General features: G+C 36.4%; 1 protein-coding gene across 2 annotated transcripts in view; it reads left to right on the top strand.

The window, feature by feature from the left end:
• The window catches only part of LOC306846445 (small conductance calcium-activated potassium channel protein 2-like), a 49,548-nt gene extending 29,561 nt beyond the window's left edge, over nucleotides 1–19,987 (top strand). For both annotated transcript variants that reach the window (XM_079379845.1, XM_079379844.1), the window contains exons 3-9: nucleotides 2,499–2,594; nucleotides 4,262–4,680; nucleotides 13,050–13,191; nucleotides 13,326–13,436; nucleotides 14,584–14,711; nucleotides 16,431–16,500; nucleotides 18,692–19,987. In XM_079379845.1, coding sequence (XP_079235971.1) covers nucleotides 2,499–2,594; nucleotides 4,262–4,680; nucleotides 13,050–13,191; nucleotides 13,326–13,436; nucleotides 14,584–14,711; nucleotides 16,431–16,500; nucleotides 18,692–18,976 — 1,251 coding nt within the window. In that variant the 3' untranslated portion in view covers nucleotides 18,977–19,987. The remainder of the gene's footprint in view (nucleotides 1–2,498; nucleotides 2,595–4,261; nucleotides 4,681–13,049; nucleotides 13,192–13,325; nucleotides 13,437–14,583; nucleotides 14,712–16,430; nucleotides 16,501–18,691) is intronic.
• The last annotated feature ends 1,599 nt before the right edge of the window (nucleotides 19,988–21,586 follow it).

A 21,586-nucleotide genomic window follows, 5' to 3' on the forward strand; every position in this document is an offset into this window, starting at 1 on the left:
TAAATAAAAAAATGTTACATTAAAATAAATCATTTTAAGATCAATCAAAATACTTACTTAGAAAATGAAATATTGTTATATTTGTTTACCTGCATGTCATGTGACCAGAACCAATGTCAGAGAACCAATCAACATGCAAATGTGATCCTTAATTATTAATATATTTATTTTAAAATCTCAGGTGTACTTGAAGTGTATATATATTAGGTGAAAGAGAATCTGATGACAAAATTTAAAGTATTAAATTAAAATTTGTGGATTCATGAATTTGTGCATTTTAATATGTTGCCACCTGACTAATGACTGATGATGATCTCTGTGTGTATGTCCACAAAACTGGAAGACTTTCTGAGTATATATGAGCAGTAGGCTATTTTAGAAAGGAAAAATTACAAGACGAAAAATAGGAATTAGGGAAATAAATAATTAAATACTTTATTGCTATTGTATAAATATGTAATCAAGTAATCCATAAAAAAGGTAACTAGTCTGATTATGAGTATTTAAAAATGATATTTAATCAAATAACAAGTGCTTAATTTTTTTGGAATCTGATTATGTAATCCAGATTACATGTAATTAGTAACTACCCAAGGTTACACTTTGTTTTAAGGTGTCCCTGTTACGGTGTAATTTTACATTTACGTACTGAGTAATATCAATTAACTACATACTATATGGTTAGGGTTAGGATTTGACTTAGGGTTACTTGCAAGTAATTATGCATAATTTATTGTTGTTATAATAGTAAGTACATAGAACATGTGTAACATGGACACCTTAAAATAAAGTGTTACCCCAAAATCTCATTTAAATTAAAAAGCAGACATTAAAAAAATATCTATAATAGAGAAATGTTATAATAAAAAAGTAAGTAATTAATTGTAATTTGTAATTTGTGACACTGATCAGCAAAAGGGACAAACTGAAAAACCGAAATTCATGATTATTTTTCAATTTAACTTTCAAATTATTATACTGATAATATAATTATTAATAAAGAAACCTTAATATTAAAATGTAAAATAGTAGCATTTTCACTAATGGTTCTTCACAAAACTGTTTCATATCAATTAGCATATACAGGCTACATAATAGCACATACAGACATCACATTAATATTTGTCCTCTTAACTGCCTTGATCTACTTTGCGATGTATCATTTCTCATCTCTTTACTGTTTTGTAGCCGTTTTCACAAGCAATACTGGTGGTCCTAGAGAGTTTAAATACTTTAAACTTTGAGGTAGGCCTGTGTTACAGACAACTCCCAAAGCAATTCTTAATGCAGGGTCCACAAAATGAGGTGTTTGTTACTGTGACCACTCAGTTCCCTTGAGATATGGATTTTGTAATGGTTGTGCTATTTCTAGCCCTGTGGGAGAGAACTGCTACACTGCTACTGTCACATTCAGCTGAATTAACCGAATTATCACATGGCTTGATCTCGCATAGAAAATAGAAAAAAGAAAAGCAAGGCACTCCAGATGTGTTTGTTAGGAATCTGACCTTTAAAAAAAAACCTCCCAGTGACCAACAGGTACATTAATTAGTTTACTATGTAATTTGTCACACGGGAAATTTATAACAATTTCAGACCTAATTTTTTCGTAGCGGGACCATTGGGACCTGGGGTTAAATTAGAAGGGGTAAGGGAGAAGGGAGTCTAATTTCACTGTTAAAATTAAATCTTTTAATTGCTTTTCTGTGGTTATATAAATTATGCACAGTTTGCTCAGTTTCTCATACTGGCAGAACATGACATTTTGATTTGTGAATCTTTGCATATGGATTGTTTCTTCCAGAAAGTCATTGGAATCACGCTTTTAATTTATCTAGAATATAATTACTTCGATATGACAGATGTTTGACAGAAAAATAGACAGTTTTGGTGATTACAATGACAGAAAAGTAAGGTAAAAAAACCAATAACGAAGTGAAAAAATAAAGTAAGGCTAAGTGTAACATCATAAAGTGCAGGGTTACTGACTATTGACTGATGGCTTAAATGGGAATTTAATGCCCTGAACTACATTTACCTTATAGTTTATTACCTCTCCCTCGTCTGTAAGAAACATGCTGATCTGTAATCCTTATTCTGTTGTACAACACTAACATTTCAAGCAACAAGTCCCTCACTCCCACCAACACATTTAAGCTGAGATGACAGGACAGTGCCCAAAATAGCGTGATTGTGCATGTATGTCATAGGGAGTTTATACAGAGAGCAAACTTAATATCAAACATAATCTGATGTTTGGTTCCCTAGTATGTGAGGTTCATTTGTTGCCATGGGGAATATTATGGAAAATGAATCTTTTTTCCTGACACAGTGGGGATTAACTCCTCCAGTGTGAAGCACTGCAGTGTATTGTGACGCAGATGGTTTAGACAGCGTCTATTCATACAAAAATGTTTCATTTAGTAAGCATGATTTTATATATGACTGTGTGGTGTGTTTGTTCATACTAATGGTGTGTTTCGTTTCTCTCGTTGCAGGAATCTTCATATTCATTTGCACTGAAATGCCTTATCAGCCTTTCCACTGTTATTTTGCTTGGTCTTATAATAATGTACCACGCTCGGGAAATACAGGTTAGTTCTTGAGTATCAAGAATAAAATTTTTTTATTGTTTTGTATTTGAATTAATGGTAATTTTAAGGTCATACATATCAATCACCAGAAAACCTTTTTAAAGCAGGTTTTTCTAAGTACTCCCACTCCAACAGTTTCATATTGATTAGCGTTGCTGGTTTGTTAAGGGTTTGCCCATTCCCAGCATGAATTGCAGCATGACTACATTTGGCTGTTAGAATTAATGTTTCACTGCTGATGGTTTTTATTCTGTTGTTGATTTGGTCATTATTGAGGTTTATGTGTGAAGTGCTGCAATCTATGTAGTTATACATTTCTAAAGGTATATGTGACCCTGGACCACAAAAGTCTTAAGTCGCTGGGGTATATTTGTAGCAATAGCCAAAAATAATTTTCTTTTATGCCAAAAATCATTAGGATATAAGTAAAGATCATGTTCCATGAAGATATTTTGTACATTTCCTACCGTAAATATATTGAACTTAATTTTTGATCAGTAATATGCATTGCTAAGGACTTCATTTAGATAGATTTAAAGGCAATTTTCACAGTATTTTTATTTTTTTGCACCCTCAGATTCCAGACTTTCAAATAGCTGTATCTCAGCCAAATATTGTCCTATCTTAATACATCATCCATACATCAATGGAAAGCTTATTTATTCAGCTTTCAGATGATGTATAAATCTCGATTTTGAAAAACTGACCCTTATGACTGTTTTTTTTTGGTGCAGGGTCACATGTATAGAAAACTATTACTCGCGTATCTTTGTTTAAAATTAAAACTGAAAATATCATTATTTATAAAAAATATTAATATCAACTATATGTAAGAATACAAACAGGGCAGATTAACAATGTTGCTAATTTAACTTTAGTTAAACCTTAAATGCATTATTGTCTTCACGAATGTTATTTTACAATCACTGATATGGTATTATTTTTATATATTTATTAATATAGTATTTTTTTATTTTTAGCCTTTATTAATATCAATAAGTTGTTTTTAGGCTATATTTTCAGTTTCAGTTTTCGTTTTGATTTTAGTTTTAGTAATATTTGTGTGTTTTTTGCTATTTTCATATTTTCATCAATAAAGGTTTTATTCAACATTCATATTATTCATATATACATACACACAAATACTGAATTAATTTTATTTCAGTTTTAGTTACTTTACTACATAAAGTTAAACTAAATGATAATGAGAAATATTGTCTCGGCAACTAGCAAAAATCAAATATGTTTAAGTTTTTTCGATTTATTTTATTTCAGTTAAGGTTTATTTTATTTCAAGTAATGACATTTTTATGGTTTTAATTTTAGTTAGTTATAATAACCCTGATCTTGATGCATTTACTGGGTAGACAGAATTGTTGCTTTTAGCGAACAATGAAATTCAAATTGGCAAAATGTCTCAACTTAGTCAGACACAAATTGAAAATACATCATGTTGGCTTCATTTGTTTTTTTGTTGTTGTTTAACAAGTCCAAGGGAATTAACCTCGTTTCTCGACATACACAAGTTAATTACAACAAGGTTTTTACCAAAAAAATGACATACTTCACCTGACATTACTTCAACTTATACATGTTTTCCAGAGGAGCTCTGAGTTCCTCTTAACTATTCTGTTAAATACACCCTGTTCTTCACCTGCTCCCCACAGCTGTTCATGGTGGACAATGGGGCGGATGACTGGAGGATAGCCATGACGTATGAGCGTATCTTCTTCATTGTCCTGGAGCTGCTGGTGTGTGCCATTCACCCAATCCCGGGCCAGTATGTCTTCACGTGGACGGCCAGGCTGGCTTTCACCTACGTGCCCTCTGTGGCCGACGCCGACGTAGACATCATTCTTTCCATCCCCATGTTCCTCCGCCTCTACCTGATAGGCCGGGTCATGCTCCTTCACAGCAAGCTCTTCACCGACGCATCCTCACGCAGTATAGGTGCCCTCAACAAGATCAATTTCAACACGCGCTTTGTTATGAAGACCCTCATGACCATCTGCCCGGGCACCGTGCTGCTGGTCTTCAGCATCTCCTCTTGGATCATCGCGGCCTGGACCGTTCGGGTCTGTGAGAGGTATGGCACCACAGCAACTGTGATCCCAAGCTACACAGCTATACCCCTCCCCTCCACTCGTTCTCTCTCTCTCGCTTTCATTCTCTGTCTTTCGCTCTCCTTCTCTCTGCATCTCCCACTCACTCATTCCCTCCAGGAGCATCTCCAACAGCCTCACGCTGCCTGTATGAAGAGCTTTTCTCCCATCAGCTCTGCAATTGCACCACAAATCCCAGTCCATGTTTTGTAATCTGTATTAGCAATTGTTAAATAATTCATGACTGCTTAATTGTTTGTTTGCGGAATGGTTTGTTTTGGTAATCTTGAGGAGCCCCGAGGATTCCCACTTCAAAAACTGCATCATCATGATCTCATCCCATGAGGCAGAGTAGATTTCGACATATTAAGGCACATTAGGAAATGGACATACACAGCCTTGTTGGGCTAAAGCAGCACTGTGATGAATGGGTTAGATTCAAAAGACAGTGATCATTAACTGTTTTATCTGTACTCTGTGTTTGCCATTCCTGCCTGCGTTACCTGCTTCTCCTTACCTTTACCTCTCCAACACATGCCTTATATCAGAATCAATTTAACCTCAGTTAAACATATCTGCATAAATAGGGCTGTGCAGAAACTTCAAGCCCCATTCACGTTGTCAGCAACTCGCAATGACAAACCAACCACAAGTTACTTGTTTACAGTGAGAGTTACCAGTCTCCAGTGATACGACCACGTTTAGGAACGTTAATCTATGCAAATACGAATGAGGTGATGCAATGCGGCAACATCTAGCCTAATGGGAGAACAGCCGAGTTTCACTTGATTCATCTCCTGTGAAATACTGTAGGCAAGATGTTAATGTTACGATGAGCAATTTGATTCATACACTGATAATTGTTTGTCTTGTTCATTGTATGATACATTTATGAACTGCTGCAATTACAAACACTTCCCTCTGCAGAATGAATAATGAAAGCAAAAATAAAACTGACATTTTTACTGGCTATAGCTTTCATTTGTGGTGAGATTTTCAAAAGCTCTGGCCAATTATGCAGCCCACCAATAATATGACACAGCGAATATTAGCGACGAACAGCAGCCTAAATGCTGTCAGTGTGAATGGGGCACTAGAAATTTAGCATGAATATGTAATAGGACTGAGTAAAAAGAAGTTATTTTTAGATTAATTGCAATCCTCATTTTAACAAATTCTTAAAAATTCTTGATCGATCTAAGCTACAATAAATGAGTTTGCAGAGAATGTGATGCGTCAAAAAGGTGTGTATCATGAATTGGACCACAACAATCTACAGCACAACCAGTAGTCCGATTCACAGACCAATTACTTTTTTAGTTAATCAAAAACGGTATAACCAGTATAATCTGATTTATGAACAAATGGCTGTTTTCATACTCTGAGCTTACAGATAAATATAGTTCATATATTATAATTCTATTGATATGAACAGAATGAAAAAAAAAAAAAAAATCTAAATCTAATTGGGAAATATGTATTGACACCCAGCCCTATAAGAGACAATATATAACAGTTGTCCCTTTCCATCTACACTCTTAAAAATAAAGGTCTCAAAAGGGGGATTATGTAGTGATGCCATAGAAGAACTATTTTGGGAACCTTTCTGCGAACAGTTCTTAAAAGAACCATTTTTTATTTGTGTGAAGAATATTTTTCTAATCTGAAGACCTTTTTCCACTGGCAATGGAAAGGTTCCATGAATGTTAAACGTTCTAGATGGAACAGTCATTGCCAGTAAACAACCTTTGTTTTTAAGAGTGTAAGGCAAACAAAAGAAATGCTTTGCCAAAGAAAAGATATGACAAGAAGAGGTGTCAGTAACTCTCATCTCTGTGGCAGAGAGACGGTTCACTTCTGAAAGGTTGTTCACAAAAGCAGCAGTCTCTGGCAATATTTCACTTTTGTGGGTTTACAAGAGACTGAAGAGGCAATAATGAAGAGTTTGGAGTGGTAAACGCGGTGAAGGTTTTGATGTTCCACCATACCACTACCCAGCACTCTGCACCCCAGTCTCATCGGCTGCAATGCACGACACGATGCTGCCCACACTCTGGTTTTTTCTTGCGTGAGTAATTTGCGTTGCGTATGCGTGCCTGTATGAACGTATGGGAGAAGGTTTTGAGTGCGTGTGTGTGACTATAATTCACTGTTGTACTTTCTATTTCCCCTCTATGCTGCTCCATAGGGATGCCATGTGAGTCCTCGTTCTCTAGCCGTGGAAAACCTATCATTGTTCATTGAGCTGGTGCCACTGCTGCTCTAAGAGGGGGGAGGGGGTGGGATTTGGCAGCTCTGAGCGAAAAATAAAAACTCCAATAGATTAATTTATTGGTAAAAACAAGGGAAAAAAACGTGTGTGAATGTGGCACCATCCGCAAAAGAGAAGTTTGTTGATAGTAAATGCACTAATGGTTTCGAAAGCTATGATTTGTGCAGCACTGTGAATCAAGCGTCTCTTTCTAAAGTGCTCAGGAGTAGGAGGGAGGAGGAGGAGGAGGGAGTTTGTGTTAAAATGGAGCGGCTCCTTCAAATCACCTTTACAAACAGGCCTGAGGGCAACTCTATTTTTCCCGATTATTCCTTCAACAGCTGTTATTGAACTGTAATACGCCCCAGCACAAAAGAGAGCTACAGAAATATCTGTGAAACAAACCTTTATATTTTACCTGATACATGTCCATCTTTGTAGTATTCAAATGTTTGTTGGCGTAACAGCCATGGTCATGTGTTTGTTCGCATGTTTATTTACCACAGAGAAAAATGTGTGTAAGCAGTTGAACAACACTTGGCCCCCTTGTAGATGAGAATTTGAGCACAAAAAGGTGGAATGTTGCTGTCCATTCTAGCACAGTCTCCTTGGAGAGGAGAGAAAGCAAGGTTTTAGGATGCTAGATTACTGGGTGCCCACTTCTGGTAAACTATGAAACAGCATGGTAGTCTTCATGTTTACTGCTTTGTCGTCATTCAAAAGAGGCGCTCGTTTCTCCAAAGTGCTGCTAAATTGGGCCTTTTACTGCACTATTTTCTTTTCTCTAAGCACACTGGCCAGCCCAAAGGGCAGAACGGTGTGAGACTGGACGAGCACGGAGTCCGTCTGGAATGGGAGGGACGGGAAAATGAAGGAAGGGCTGGGACATTGAAGGAACATTGCTGCTATTTGCAACGTTGGCTTATCATTCACACTTGAGTTCATGTACCTCTTGTTCATCGCTTCACATCTCTTGGTCCTGTTTCCGCCCCCTCCCTGCCCACTTTTCCCTGAATATTTTGCATGACTCAGGCAGTTTCCTTCTCTTAGGGCCTTTCCCCAAATGTACGTATGATTCCATGCATCATTCCTTCTTTATCTCCTTCTCAAACACTTTTTCATGTAGCTGAAAGTTTGATTACAGAAAAGCAAGATATGATTAGATAGGAATAGAGCATTTGTAGGCTATCAAGAAGGTACATTATAGTACAATACCTTCCATTTTGTCAAGATGCTTTACAGTATCTCCATGTATGCTGTCTTTGGTGCACACAGTTATTGGAGTGCTGTTTTAAGGATGGAAATCAGAAAATGAATAAACACCAGCTCGCTAACAGCATATGCTCAATTAAAGACATGCTAGAAGGACTGTTTGTACAAAACGTGTCCTGATGACTGCGTTTTACTTGTGCCCAAAGGAATATTGTGTCTGAACCTTGTCTGGTTTTATGGTCACACTGAAGCCTCTAATATGCAGTGTGAGCTGAAAATGAAGTCAACTATGTAAGGGAATGGGGGGCTAAAATATGGGAATATATGTGGTAGCATTGTCACTGTGCAACACTTTTAGTTAACATTAGGGATGCACAATATATCACTGCCATATCGGCTATCAACCAATGTTTAGTGCTTTTTAAAATTTATTTGAATCAGGCTATAATGAATATTTAATTGTGCATACTTCCCTTATGCATATGTTTAGATTGTGCACTATAACATTTAATTGTGCATATTTTCTTCCCCTATTTGTATTTTTAGATTTTGCACAATATATCGGTACCATATTGGATATTAACTGATATTAGTGTGTTTTAATTTATTTGTATCAGGCTATATTGAATAATTAATTGTGCATATTTACTTCCCCATTTGTATTTTTAGATTTTACACAATCTTATCGGTAGCATATGGGTTTCAACTGATATTAATAGTGTTTTTTTTTTTTTTTTTTAATCAGGCTATATTGAATAATTAATTGTGAGTGTTCATTTACCCTATTTGTATTTTTAGATTTTGCACAATATATCGATACCATATCTGTTATTAATGGATATTAGTGATTTTTCAATTTATTTGTATAAGATTATATTAAATATATAGTTGTGCATACTCATTTGCCTTATTTGTATTTTTAGATTTTGCACAATATATCAGTGCCATATCAGTAATCAACCAATGTTAATGTTTTATTTATTTATTTACTTGTTTAAGGCAATATTACATATTTAATTGTGCATACTCATTTCCCCTATTTTTATTTTTAGGTTTCCATCATGTAATGCTTAAACAACAAATAATTTTATTTCATTGTTTTTGAAAAAAATAAAATAAAAATACATCCAAACAAACAAACAAAAAACATTTTAAATTTGGAAATAATAGTATATAATGTTTTTTTTAAAATAGTTTTTAATCATTTTCTGCTCATCTGAAATGACCAGAATTTTGTGCATCCCTAGTTAAGATTGGTGAATGAGGTTAAATGTCTTTATATTTGCTCCATCATTGCATCTTCTAACCATGCTGTTAGGGTTGGAGTCATTAAAGGAACGAGATTGCTGGGTTTTGTGATTTGTGCTACTAAACAGCCATCTGTAGAGATTTTATGGGAATTTGGGATATGACTGGGGTATGTGGGGAAGTACATTTTTTCAGATAGACTTCTTGATCTAAGTTGAAGGTGGTGCCAGCTCTTTTCCATTTTATGCCAGTATTGCATACAGTATATTGAGAGCTTTAGAAGGCCAGTATGTAGTTTTTTACTTTTAATTACCAGCATTGAGGGAAATGTTAATGCACTTCTGCACTGTCAAAGCAAAGGCAAGCTAATGACGAAGACAGTGTGCGTAGTCATGATAGACCTGCATTGCATATTCATATTCATGTGTGCAAACAGACAAAACTCACAGGATATGACCTCTTCCAAAAATTGTGTCATGTGAGTTTAACGGGCTTCTAAGAGCGAGTGTATGGTTGAGAGATTTGTAGAATGCAAGTCTGATGTAAAAGGGTCTTTACCAGAGTTCTTCAAGAGTAAAATCTGGTAAACCGAGGACTCGTTCTACATCTGAGATCTGACACCAGCTTCAAAAAAGATCAGTTGAAAATGACCGAACCTATATCAGAATGGTTTGTGCCAGCACTGTGCGCTGTTTCACAATGGTGATGCACAATGGTGAAGCACATGGGCAAATATCTCAATTTTATGAGAATCATCCCTCACTACAACAAATATCACATACTTGAATTAAAAAAAATGATAAAGCGTAAACTGAAAGTTGATATTTTTGTCCTCATTCAATAGGTCAGTTTTATTATAGGGTTTGTATCTTTGCTCTCAATATACTGGCTTATACAGCATGCAGGATGTGGATTTCTTCTTAAAAATGCCTGCATGGTAACTATGCTTTTCGCATGTGAAAATGGGGCTCTCCCATTACATTAAATAATAAAAAAACAATTCCAACACTCCTGCTCTTAGAGCATGACCGCAGATATGAATTGTGCTATAGACAGGCGCAATTGATAGTAGCATGACCTCTCTTGTGTTTTGCGTATGCTGTCTTAGAGGGGACATTTAGGAACATTTAACTTTTTAATGCAATACAAATGTTTTTGATTAGAAACGATTCAGTTTTGAAACTGAATTAACATTGTGAATAATTTGCGTTCAGTCCGGCTACTCAGTATGACTGTTGAAGAGCCTGGGTCTTGTTCTGTTATTCCTCATCAAAAGTGTTCCCATATTGTATTAAATGCAGATAAATGTCTTCTGACCTGTGCTTAGCTGTTCCTTGACAGGCTGCTGAAAAGGTCAACCTCCTGCAGATATGTGAATGAGCTGCTAGCAATAGTCTAGTCTGGGGACCATGATTTAGGTCATTTGTGTTGGTCTCTAAGGAGTTTTAAACTTTTTTTTAATTTTAGTTTTTAGCTGAATTGGATCATCTTCTCACTGGCTTGTGGACTGGATTTCACAGTCAAGTATTGTATTGAGATTTATAAAGTGAAAACAGATGCTTTTTTTGACCACTTGTGTTCATTGTTTAATTTCCTTTTGAAAATACATACAGTCAGGTCCATAAATATTGGGACATCGACATAATTCTAACATTTTTGGCTCTATACACCACCACAATGGATTTCAAATGAAACGAACAAGATGTGCTTTAACTGCAGACTGTCAGCTTTAATTTGAGGGTATTTACATCCAAATCAGGTGTAGGAATTACAACAGTTTGCATATGTGCCTCCCACTTGTTAAGGGACCAAAAGTAATGGGACAATTGGCTTCTCAGCTGTTCCATGGCCAGGTGTGTGTTATTCCCTCATTATCCCAATTGCAATGAGCAAATAAAAGGTCCAGAGTTCATTTCAAGTGTGCTATTTGCATTTGGAATCTGTTGCTGTCAACTGTCAAGATGAGATCCAAAGAGCTGTCACTATCAGTGAAGCAAGCCATCATTAGGCTGAAAAAACAAAACAAACCCATCAGAGAGATAGCAAAAACATTAGGCGTGGCCAAAACAAAAAACATTCTTAAAAAGAAGGAACGCACCGGTGAGCTCAGCAACACCAAAAGACCCGGAAGACCATGGAAAACAACTGTGGTGGATGACCAAAGAATTCTGTCCCTGGTGAAGAAAACACCCTTCACAACAGTTGGCCAGATCAAGAACACTCTCCAGGAGGTAGGTGTATGTGTGTCAAAGTCAACAATCAAGAGAAGACTTCACCAGAGTGAATACAGAGGGTTCACCACAAGATGTAAAGCCTCAAAAACAGGAAGGCCAGATTAGAGTTTGCCAAACGACATCTAAAAAAGCCTTCACAGTTCTGGAACAACATCCTATGGACAGATGAGACCAAGATCAACTTGTACCAGAGTGATGGGAAGAGAAGAGTATGGAGAAGGAAAGGAACCGCTCATGATCCTAAGCATACCACCTCATCAGTGAAGCATGGTGGTGGTAGTGTCATGGCGTGGGCATGTATGGCTGCCAGTGGAACTGGTTCTCTTGTATTTATTGATGATGTGACTGCTGACAAAAGCAGCAGGATGAATTCTGAAGTGTTTCGGGCAATATTATCTGCTCATATTCAGCCAAATGCTTCAGAACTCACTGGACGGCGCTTCACAGTGCAGATGGACAATGACCCAAAGCATACTGCAAAAGCAACCAAAGAGTTGTTGAAGGGAAAGAAGTGGACTGTTATGCAATGGCGAAGTCAATCACCTGACCTGAATCCGATTGAGCATGTATTTCACTTGCTGAAGACAAAACTGAAGGGAAAATGCCCCAAGAACAAGCAGGAACTGAAGACGGTTGCAGTAGAGGCCTGGCAGAGCATCACCAGGGATGAAACCCAGCATCTGGTGATGTCTATGCGTTCCAGACTTCAGGCTGTAATTGACTGCAAAGGATTTGCAACCAAGTATTAAAAAGTGAAAGCTTGATTTATGATTATTATTCTGTCCCATTACTTTTGGTCTCTTAATAAGTGGGAGGCACATATGCAAACTGTTGTAATTCCTACACCGTTCACCTGATTTGGATGTAAATACCCTCAAATTAAAGCTGACAGTCTGCAGTTAAAGCACATCTTGTTCGTTTAATTTGAAATCCATTGTGGTGGTGTATAGAGCCAAAACTGTTAGAATTGTGTCGATGTCCCAATATTTATGGACCTGACTGTAGTCATTAGAATTTTAAAGGATATCAAATATATTTACTATTTTATACATTTTTAATTTTGTTTTGTGTCTGGGAAGGTACAAAATCATTTGTATGGTAAAAACACATTAGCATGTAAATATATATATATATATATATATATATATAAAAAAAAAAAACGAAATATTGTCTGATAAGGTATTTACTGATTTGGTAAGTTTCTCTGTCACTTTTTGTGTTTTTTTCCGTATTACTGGAAAAAATGTAATTGAAGACCTGATGTTGATTTAATTTGACCAAATTCTACATATATTTCACCAGAAATGTTTGAAATTGTTTTGTCAGTTGGGCCAAATGTTCATGATTTAGGCTTTGTTTCCCACAGCCTGATCAAGGTTCTCTGCCTATTCTGTTCTTACTATTCTAGGTATCATGACAAACAGGAAGTCACTAGTAACTTTCTTGGAGCTATGTGGCTAATTTCCATAACTTTCCTATCAATTGGCTATGGAGATATGGTCCCTCATACATACTGTGGGAAAGGGGTCTGTCTGCTCACAGGAATCATGGTATGTCTTTAAAATGGAATTATAATTAAATGTACTGTCTGAAATAGAATGTAGTTTACATTTGAGAAATTTGTCACATTTGAATGTTAATATTTATGTTGGAAATGGATACTATTTACCATCTCTTCTTGTAGGGAGCTGGTTGCACTGCACTTGTAGTCGCAGTGGTTGCCAGAAAGCTAGAATTGACAAAGGCTGAGAAACACGTCCACAATTTCATGATGGACACCCAACTTTGTAAACGAGTAAGTGACCTTTATTTTTGTAAACTTGGGAAAAAACTAGCCATTTGTGTTAAGTAGCCTACAGTATTTATTTTTTTTAACCAATCCTGATAAACTTTAAACGTTTTAACCCTTGTGCATCAATAAAAAAAAAAAGTTACACTTAGGTCCATAGTGGACAAAAAGGTCCATGTCAAAAAAACTGTCATAAAAATGGGAAGCTTGGGAGCACAGATTTATGTTTGGTCTCATTTTAAAGAAGACCCATGGCAGATTATTGTTGAAGAGTTTAAAAAGTAAAACCAAACAAAAGTTATACAGGTGTAAGTTTATGAAAATGATTTATGAACAATATTGTAAAAAATCAGCTTTCAGTAATATTTTGTTTGGGTGCAGTACCAAATTTTCCCCATTAGAAGCCAGCAAAATTCCGCTGGTGCACACAGTGCTTGGATTTGTGATTTACAGTAGAGTTTTATTTCTCAAATATTACAAGCACACACACAATTTTTTTTTATGACACGCATACAAACCACACTCTGACATCTATACCAACACACCCACACAATTATAGCTGCATTATTTATCCAATTGGCTCTATAATATGTAGAAGCAGAAAACAGGAATAAAGCGAGTATTTGCTTTTATAGACCCTTTATAGACCAAACCTGAAAAAATGGCACCATCTGGTAAAAAATAGTAAAAAATTATAATTTTGAAGCCTTACCAACAGAATGAAAGCTTATTGACAAAAATTGCATCATTTTACATTTAAACGGCACTACGATGAAAAATAGCATTTTTAATGGGTTTGAATGGGAATATTTTTGTCCAAAAGGTGCTGAGTGTTTCACTTTTTTGTACCTAGTGTAAAATAGATTTATTAAAGGAAATGAGGGTGGAACATTAAAATTCCAATAAAAATACACACCTGAGCCTACATTTATGCAGTTGGCATTAACACAGGCAAAATTATCCCAAAAAAACTAAACTAAAATGGACAAACATGTCCATAAGGGTGCACAAGGGTTAAACTTACCCTCTATGCAAAAAATATAGTTTATCTGGAAAATACTGACTAATGGTCATGTACTGTTGTTTTTTTTTACCTGAATGTTTCATTATTTTCATCTGCAAGTAATGTTTAATTTTCATGCTTTTCTCCCAGGTAAAGAACACAGCTGCCAATGTACTCAGGGAAACATGGCTCATCTACAAACACACCAAGTTAGTGAAGAAGATAGATCATGCCAAAGTGCGCAAACATCAGCGCAAGTTCTTGCAGGCCATTCACCAGTAAGCACACTGTTTCCACACTTCAGCATTTTTGCTTATTTATTGAAGAAAATAAACTGCAGTTATGATCAGATCAGTAATATTTATCAAATCAAAAGATTGATTAAAATTTAAAATATAGTTATTTTGTCAATATATATTTTCAGTGGATGTTCAACTGTATGTTTTGTATGTTTTCGCTAATTCAAGCAACTCCTGTTTCATGTTTGAACACTTTGGTTTTGTCTCTTTTTTAAGGAACTTTTTATATTTTGAATTAGAAGGGGGCAGGTATTTGATAATCCAGTTCCCAAAATCACTGATCCCCATATTGTATCATGAGTCCTTGTCAATCAGGCGTCGAAGAGATTAGCAACGAGCTCTGAACGTTTGAGGAGAATCAGGCAGCATGTTATTCTTTGTAATGTGATGATTGTCCTTCTCCCCTCTCCTTCCCAAACCCTAACCTTGTGGTTATGACTAGTGCAGTGTAATGGCTCACATGTTGTGTATATGTTGTGGTTTCTAAACTTGAACTGTGTTTTGTCTTCGTTCTGCTCTATCACTGCAGAGCTCAGAAGTAAGTTTTGTCCTCTGTGTTCTTCTCCCCACATCCCCCTGTCTCTGTTTCATATGCATGGAGTTGGAAGCTGAATGCCGATTTTGGTTACCTATATTGCTTCTCTCCATTCTAAGTCTAGAATGAAAAAGATGCAACATTACTTAATGCTGTATGGTTTTATGTAACCTTCTGAAGGAGAAGCATCTTTGGAACTGTTGATTTGTTCATTTGCACCGAATCCATTATTCAAAAGTAAATCTCTGTATTAACTTGCATTGATAGCCCCACCTTGTGTGTCCAGAGGAAAAATAAGCTCAGTATGTTGGACAAGATGTTCAGGACATTCATGAACACACTTGGCTTTCATTAAATAGTCTTGCAATTAACCTCTATTATAACATGTATTCAGCTGATGCCGTGTTCCCTTCGACATTTAGGGTCATCCAGGGCTTTGATGCAAGATGATATGGAGTTTTTGCATTAGAAAGAATGCTGACCATGTCCTGCATCTCCAGATTTTTATTTTTGGATACTCCAAAATAAATCCATTAAGCTTGAAAAGAAAAAGAAAAATGCAAAATTTTTCAAAAATCTTGGCATTTGCTGACAAATGTCAAATCGGAGCGGAGGACTCGCATTCTTTTAATTACGACACTTAATGGGCAGGATATTAAGGCAGCCTTTCTTACAATGTCTCCTCATGGTCAGAGTCATCCCTGTACTCTTTCATAGTTGCTATGGCACAAATAAAAAAACTTCATTAACACATTCTTTTAAAATTTTGTTCAGAACCAAGCCCACAGCAAGCAATGCCATTCTCACAAGCATTTTGAGCGGTGTCACATATACCTCTACCTCAGCTGTTTGCCACTTCCTTTGACCTCATCCACAAACGAGGCTCTCGGATGGCTTTTTTTGTGAATGGTTGACGCGTGCCTGCAGGGGCAAAAGGAGATGTGTCATGTTTGAACGTTAAGTTAAGAGTTTTCTCTTCTTTACATTTCATAGATTGGGTTTGCATGTCTGGTATGGCAAACAGGACTGTGAATGCTTGCATGCAGGCCACTCTCTCTCTATCCCTCATCCTTATCAAGTCTTCCTGACAGGAATCTGTTACTCTTCCCTAACGTCCCCCTCCTCACAACCCCCCATCCCTCCATAACCCTGCCTCCTCCCAGGCTCCGCAGTGTGAAAATGGAGCAGAGGAAACTCAATGACCAGGCCAACACTTTGGTGGACTTGGCGAAGGTATGTTAAAGGCTTCATACTGTGCATGTAACCATCTACACCAACAACAGATTCATTTCAGCTTCAACGGAATAAGATTATGGTCTGGTAAATGGGAAATAAATCAGTTATTATTGAAAGGTTTTAGATTTGATGGGATGTTGGTTTGAGTTATTTCACTCAGAAAAAAATTATAAAAATTAAGGGCACAACAACTTGTCACTTGGGCAGTGCTCTCATATGGACACCTTTGTACCTTCTTTACCCCTAAAGAGTTCATAATAGTACCATAAGAGCACCTTAAGGGTACATATCACTACTCTAAGATATTAATATGCAACTTTTTAGGGGTTAAGAAGGTACAAAGGTGTCCCTTTAAGGGCGGTGCTCCAGTGACAAGCTGTTGTACCAAAGGTGATCATTTTCCACATCTTTTCTGACAGTGTATAGTTTCGAATGTTTACGTCTTTCCTATTTCAATTGAACTTTTTTTTTAATTTCATTGTTTTCTTCTATCATCGTTTTCTAGTTTTGAATTTATTTAGTTTTTTACATTTTTGTTTTAGTAGTTTAGAGACACCAAGATGTGCTAACTGGAATCTTTTAAAAATGTTTAACAGAGTTAGACTTCTACGGAGCCCTTTAAGGGACATGGTGGTGGGAAAAATTCGGGGTGAGTGGAAAAAATTTGGCGTGGGAGGAAAAAATATTTTTCAAATGTTTTACGTTCCCTCACAAAACTTTTGCGTTCTCTCGCAAAACCAGTTGAGTTCGGACAAACTCTTCCTGTTTACAGCAGTTCAGTTTTAATTTCAACTTGGACTCAGATAAAGAAATACCTCAGTGCTTAGTTCAAGGCACAGTTTTGGGACATTCTAAAATGTTCAATGTGGCTTAATGTATTAAAACAGTGACATTGGAGGACATTAAGGTTATTAATATTAGCCTAATATTAATAACCTTATTAATAATATTACTAAGCAGAATAGCCCAGAATATGAACAAAATGCCCTGCACGTAAGCTTTTTCTCCCCCTTAAAATGCTTAAGGTAGGCTAATGAATGAAAACGGTGATTTTAAAAAGACCAAATCCGTAGCATTCATATTCTGGGCTATTCTGCTTTATTAATAGTAATATTATTAATAAGGTTATTAATATTAGACTAATAATTTTATCAGCTTTTATTAGTCGAATTTGGTCCTCCGGTGTCACTGTTTTAATACATTAAGCCACATTGAACATTTTAGAATGTCCCAAAACCATACCTTGAACTAAGCACTGAGGTATTTCTTTATCTGAGTCCAAGTTCAAAATAAAACTCTATGAACTGCTCCATTGTGAACATACGAGCTGCATGAACCACTGCAAGCTGTAAAGTAAACAGGAAGAATTTGTCTGAACTCAACTGGTTTTGCAAGAGAATGCAAAAGTTTTGCGAGGGAACTCAAAAAAACTTTTGCGTTCCCTCCATTGTTGCTTCTATCTAGTGGCATTTTTTAATTTAGTGTCATGAAAAAGTATTTTAGTTTAGTTATAATTTTTCCCAACTATGGGAGTTTTATATTTATTTCAGTTAACAAAAATGGTTATGCTAGTTGCTGTGGTCAAAAGGTTACATAGACTTTTCAGGTTCTGCAAAATGTTAGTTTTAACAAAATAAGAAGGATCATAAAAAAACCTTCAGGCTTTTGCCTTAACATCTTATATATATTTGAACGCTTAATTGACCGTTCGCAAAGAGCTTGATTGGCAGGAAAATATTGTGTATTGACGTATATCCACAGTTGAAATCAAATGTGTTCTGATGTTCACTCATGTTCATTTCATGCTTTAAGTAAATATGAAAAGACGATCGGTTCACATGTGGTGCTTGAACTGAGGCAATACAGTGATCTGTTCCGACACAAAAAAGAGCCACAAGATGGTATTTATTATTTTAATTTCTTTAAAAAAAAAGACAAATTTAAAGCTGAGACCTTGTTTCATACCAGAAGTAACCTGCTCTGTCTTGTCTGTCGGCATGTTGCCAGTTTTTAAATTGTACATATTTTGTTCTCTGGGAAATATATAAGTATCTTATGTAGCTTCTGAAGGGTAGAAAAAAAATGCTCTTTAAACAATATAAGATAAATGGATTGATGGATTTACTGATGTTAATTGATAGATTTTTTTTCATTCGATCTAATTATTTTTTTCTGTGCTCTCTTCTAGACTCAGAATGTGATGTACGACCTGGTGTCAGAGCTGCAGGAACGCAGTGAGGAGCTGGACAAGCGTATTGGCACGTTGGAGGACAAGCTGGACGCAGTCACCGGCAGCCTGCAGGCTCTGCCCTGTCTGATCTCCCAAGCCATAACTCAGCAGCAACAGGACCTCCTGGACGGCTTCGTGCACCGCTTCTGCCCTGCTTCGCTGGGCTCGGAACGCTCCTGGACCCCCTCCAGACGGCGGCGCTCGCCCTCCACCGCCCCGCACACTTCCTCCGACAGCGGCTAACGTGGGCCTAGACCTGCTCACCGCTTCCAAAGGTCTCAGACTTATTCTCGTAAAATGATCAAGCCGAGATTGAGGACTCGTGTTAATAAGTAGAGAAGAATTGTCAAAATAGTAGATATATGGTTTATGTTTAGCCATTGTATGGCTGTTCAAGTTAGCTTTTTTGTAAAGCCCTCATATATTTACAAGACTGAGTCCAGGAAGCTGGAGTGAGTCCAGGAAACTGGTCCTTCAAACTGCGAGATCACAGGGTCCACGGGAAGGTGGGCCCGTGCAACGCCTGCCAGAGTGAACCAACGCAGACCACAAAGGAGCGACGCACCCACGTAGAAGAGATCCTGTAAGACATCTGTGCCAGGATGAGCACCGAGAACAAGTCTGGGTGCCCTGCGATCGCTTCAGCATTCAGCTGGAGACGCAGGAGCACATGACCTTACTACTGAGTAGAATAATGCAGGAATGCCAACCTTAAGGATTCAGTTCCCTTGCTCCTTTAAGGGAAATTGGGTGCAACTAACCTTTTTTAGTTACATATTGGCATGTTATTTTTTTCAGTGCCTGAATGTATAGATTGTGGAGGGTTGTCCATTTACAAATTTTGGAGCGAGTTTTTGTACAATGTTAACACGAGCATTGCATTCCTTTTTCAGATACATTCCTCTTGAAGACATTTAACTCGTCTGTCTTAACAAATACCATTAACTCTGTCGCAGTCTTCTCTTATTTTCCAAAGCCTTTCAGTACTTCCACCAGTTGAAGGAAGGAAGGAAGGAAGGAAGGAAGGAAGGAAGGAAGGAAGGAAGGAAGGAAGGAAGGAAGGAAGGAAGGAAGGAAGGAAGGAAGGAAGGAAGGAAGGAAGGAAGGAAGGAAGGAAGGAAGGAAGGAAGGAAGGAAGGAAGGAAGGAAGGAAGGAAGGAAGGAAGGAAGGAAGGAAGGAAGGAAGGAAGGAAGGAAGGAAGGAAGGAAGGTCAAATGATTAATCGCATCCAAAATAAAACTTTTTGTTTGTATATATGTGTGTGTTCTGTGTATATTTATTATGTATGTATAAATGCACACACATGCATGCATATATTTTGAAAATATTTACATGTATTTACATGTCTATATTTATATTTGTATAATTTATATCATAAATATATTTAATATATAAACATAACATATTTTTATGTATATTTATATATACATAATAAATATACACAGCACACATACATATATTATGTAAACAAAAACTTTTATTTTGGATGCGATTAATCGCAATTAATTGTTTGACAGCACTAAAAAAAGGAAAGAAATTTAGGAAGGAAATAATAAAAGAAAGTATAATTTCTACTCAAACTGGCAACACTTTCATTTTAACGAAATCTGAGCTTCCAGAAGTCTTCACATTACCGAGAGGCTGAGTTTTTGAATCTGAAATGACAGCACAGAGTGCTAAATGCTGTGGTAGGCACAAATGTATGACAGGACTGAGATTTAAACCTTGCATGTTTCAGTGCAATTGTGATGAATGGATTATGGATGGTTTTTCAAACGTATGTGTGCTCTTTTTTTGTTTTATTTCATTTATTTTTTACACAGAGATTCCTTTTTAAAACGTTGGATAGTATTTTTAGAGTTGCAAATATAGCGGTGAAGTAATGTGGTAATGTACGTTTAATGCATTCCTTGTTCTACCTATAAATGAATTCCTCGACCAAGAGATTGACGAATCAGTGAAAAGTATGAGTAATACTAAACAAATCTCTCTGTAATGATGAGAAGACCTTCTCTGAGAGAATACATCTGATAGAGGAGATGGAGATGGAGATGCTTATGGAAGACATTATTGTGGCTCACATTTGCACTTTTCAGAACATACCGTTAAGGCAGCTTAGAGCTCAAATCTGTCTCTCCAATTCACGTGTATTTTTCGGACATCTATGGTTTTAAATAATCACATAACTTTAAAGCAACTGACACTGTTATGTGTTTGATGGTGTAATTGTCACAGATTTAAAGCTAATGGTAAATGACTACGAGCCATCTCATTGAAACTTGCTTTAGAAAAGTTTTATTTTTATTAATTTGAATTCATAATTAAAATAAGATAAAAAAAAAACAATAAAAAAAACCCTAGATAAGATCAGGCATAAAATGGGGTAGTAATTATGTGTGCTTGATTTAATATTTATAAATGATTTGATTTTTTTAGCCTTTTATTTTGCAAGACATTGGATTCCTAACCAAAGCCTATACCCTTATCAACTTAAAAACTAATATGTTTTATGACCACATAGAAATTAAGCTGCACACTCACTCAAAGATACAGACTTTGTGCACATTTCATGTGAGATTGAAGCCAAATTCCCCTCAAAACACTTTTAATAATGCATGTTTGCTTTTTCTGATTTGCTCGTAAAACATTTGTTAAAAAGATTTCCATCATTTGGCGGCTTGATCACAACTCCTGTCCAACTTGTTTCAGTCTTGTCAATAGTGTGTTTAGGTCTTATGCATTTCCAGTCCTCTGTTCTTGTGTACAAACGATGCCTAAAATTAGCAACCTTGCCAAAACAACAACTCCGTTTAAACTTAAAAAATAGAGAATTCTCACAGCTTTCGTTGTTG

The sequence above is a fragment of the Barbus barbus genome (genome assembly GCF_936440315.1).
Source record: "Barbus barbus genome assembly, chromosome: 26".
NCBI lineage: Eukaryota > Metazoa > Chordata > Actinopteri > Cypriniformes > Cyprinidae > Barbus > Barbus barbus.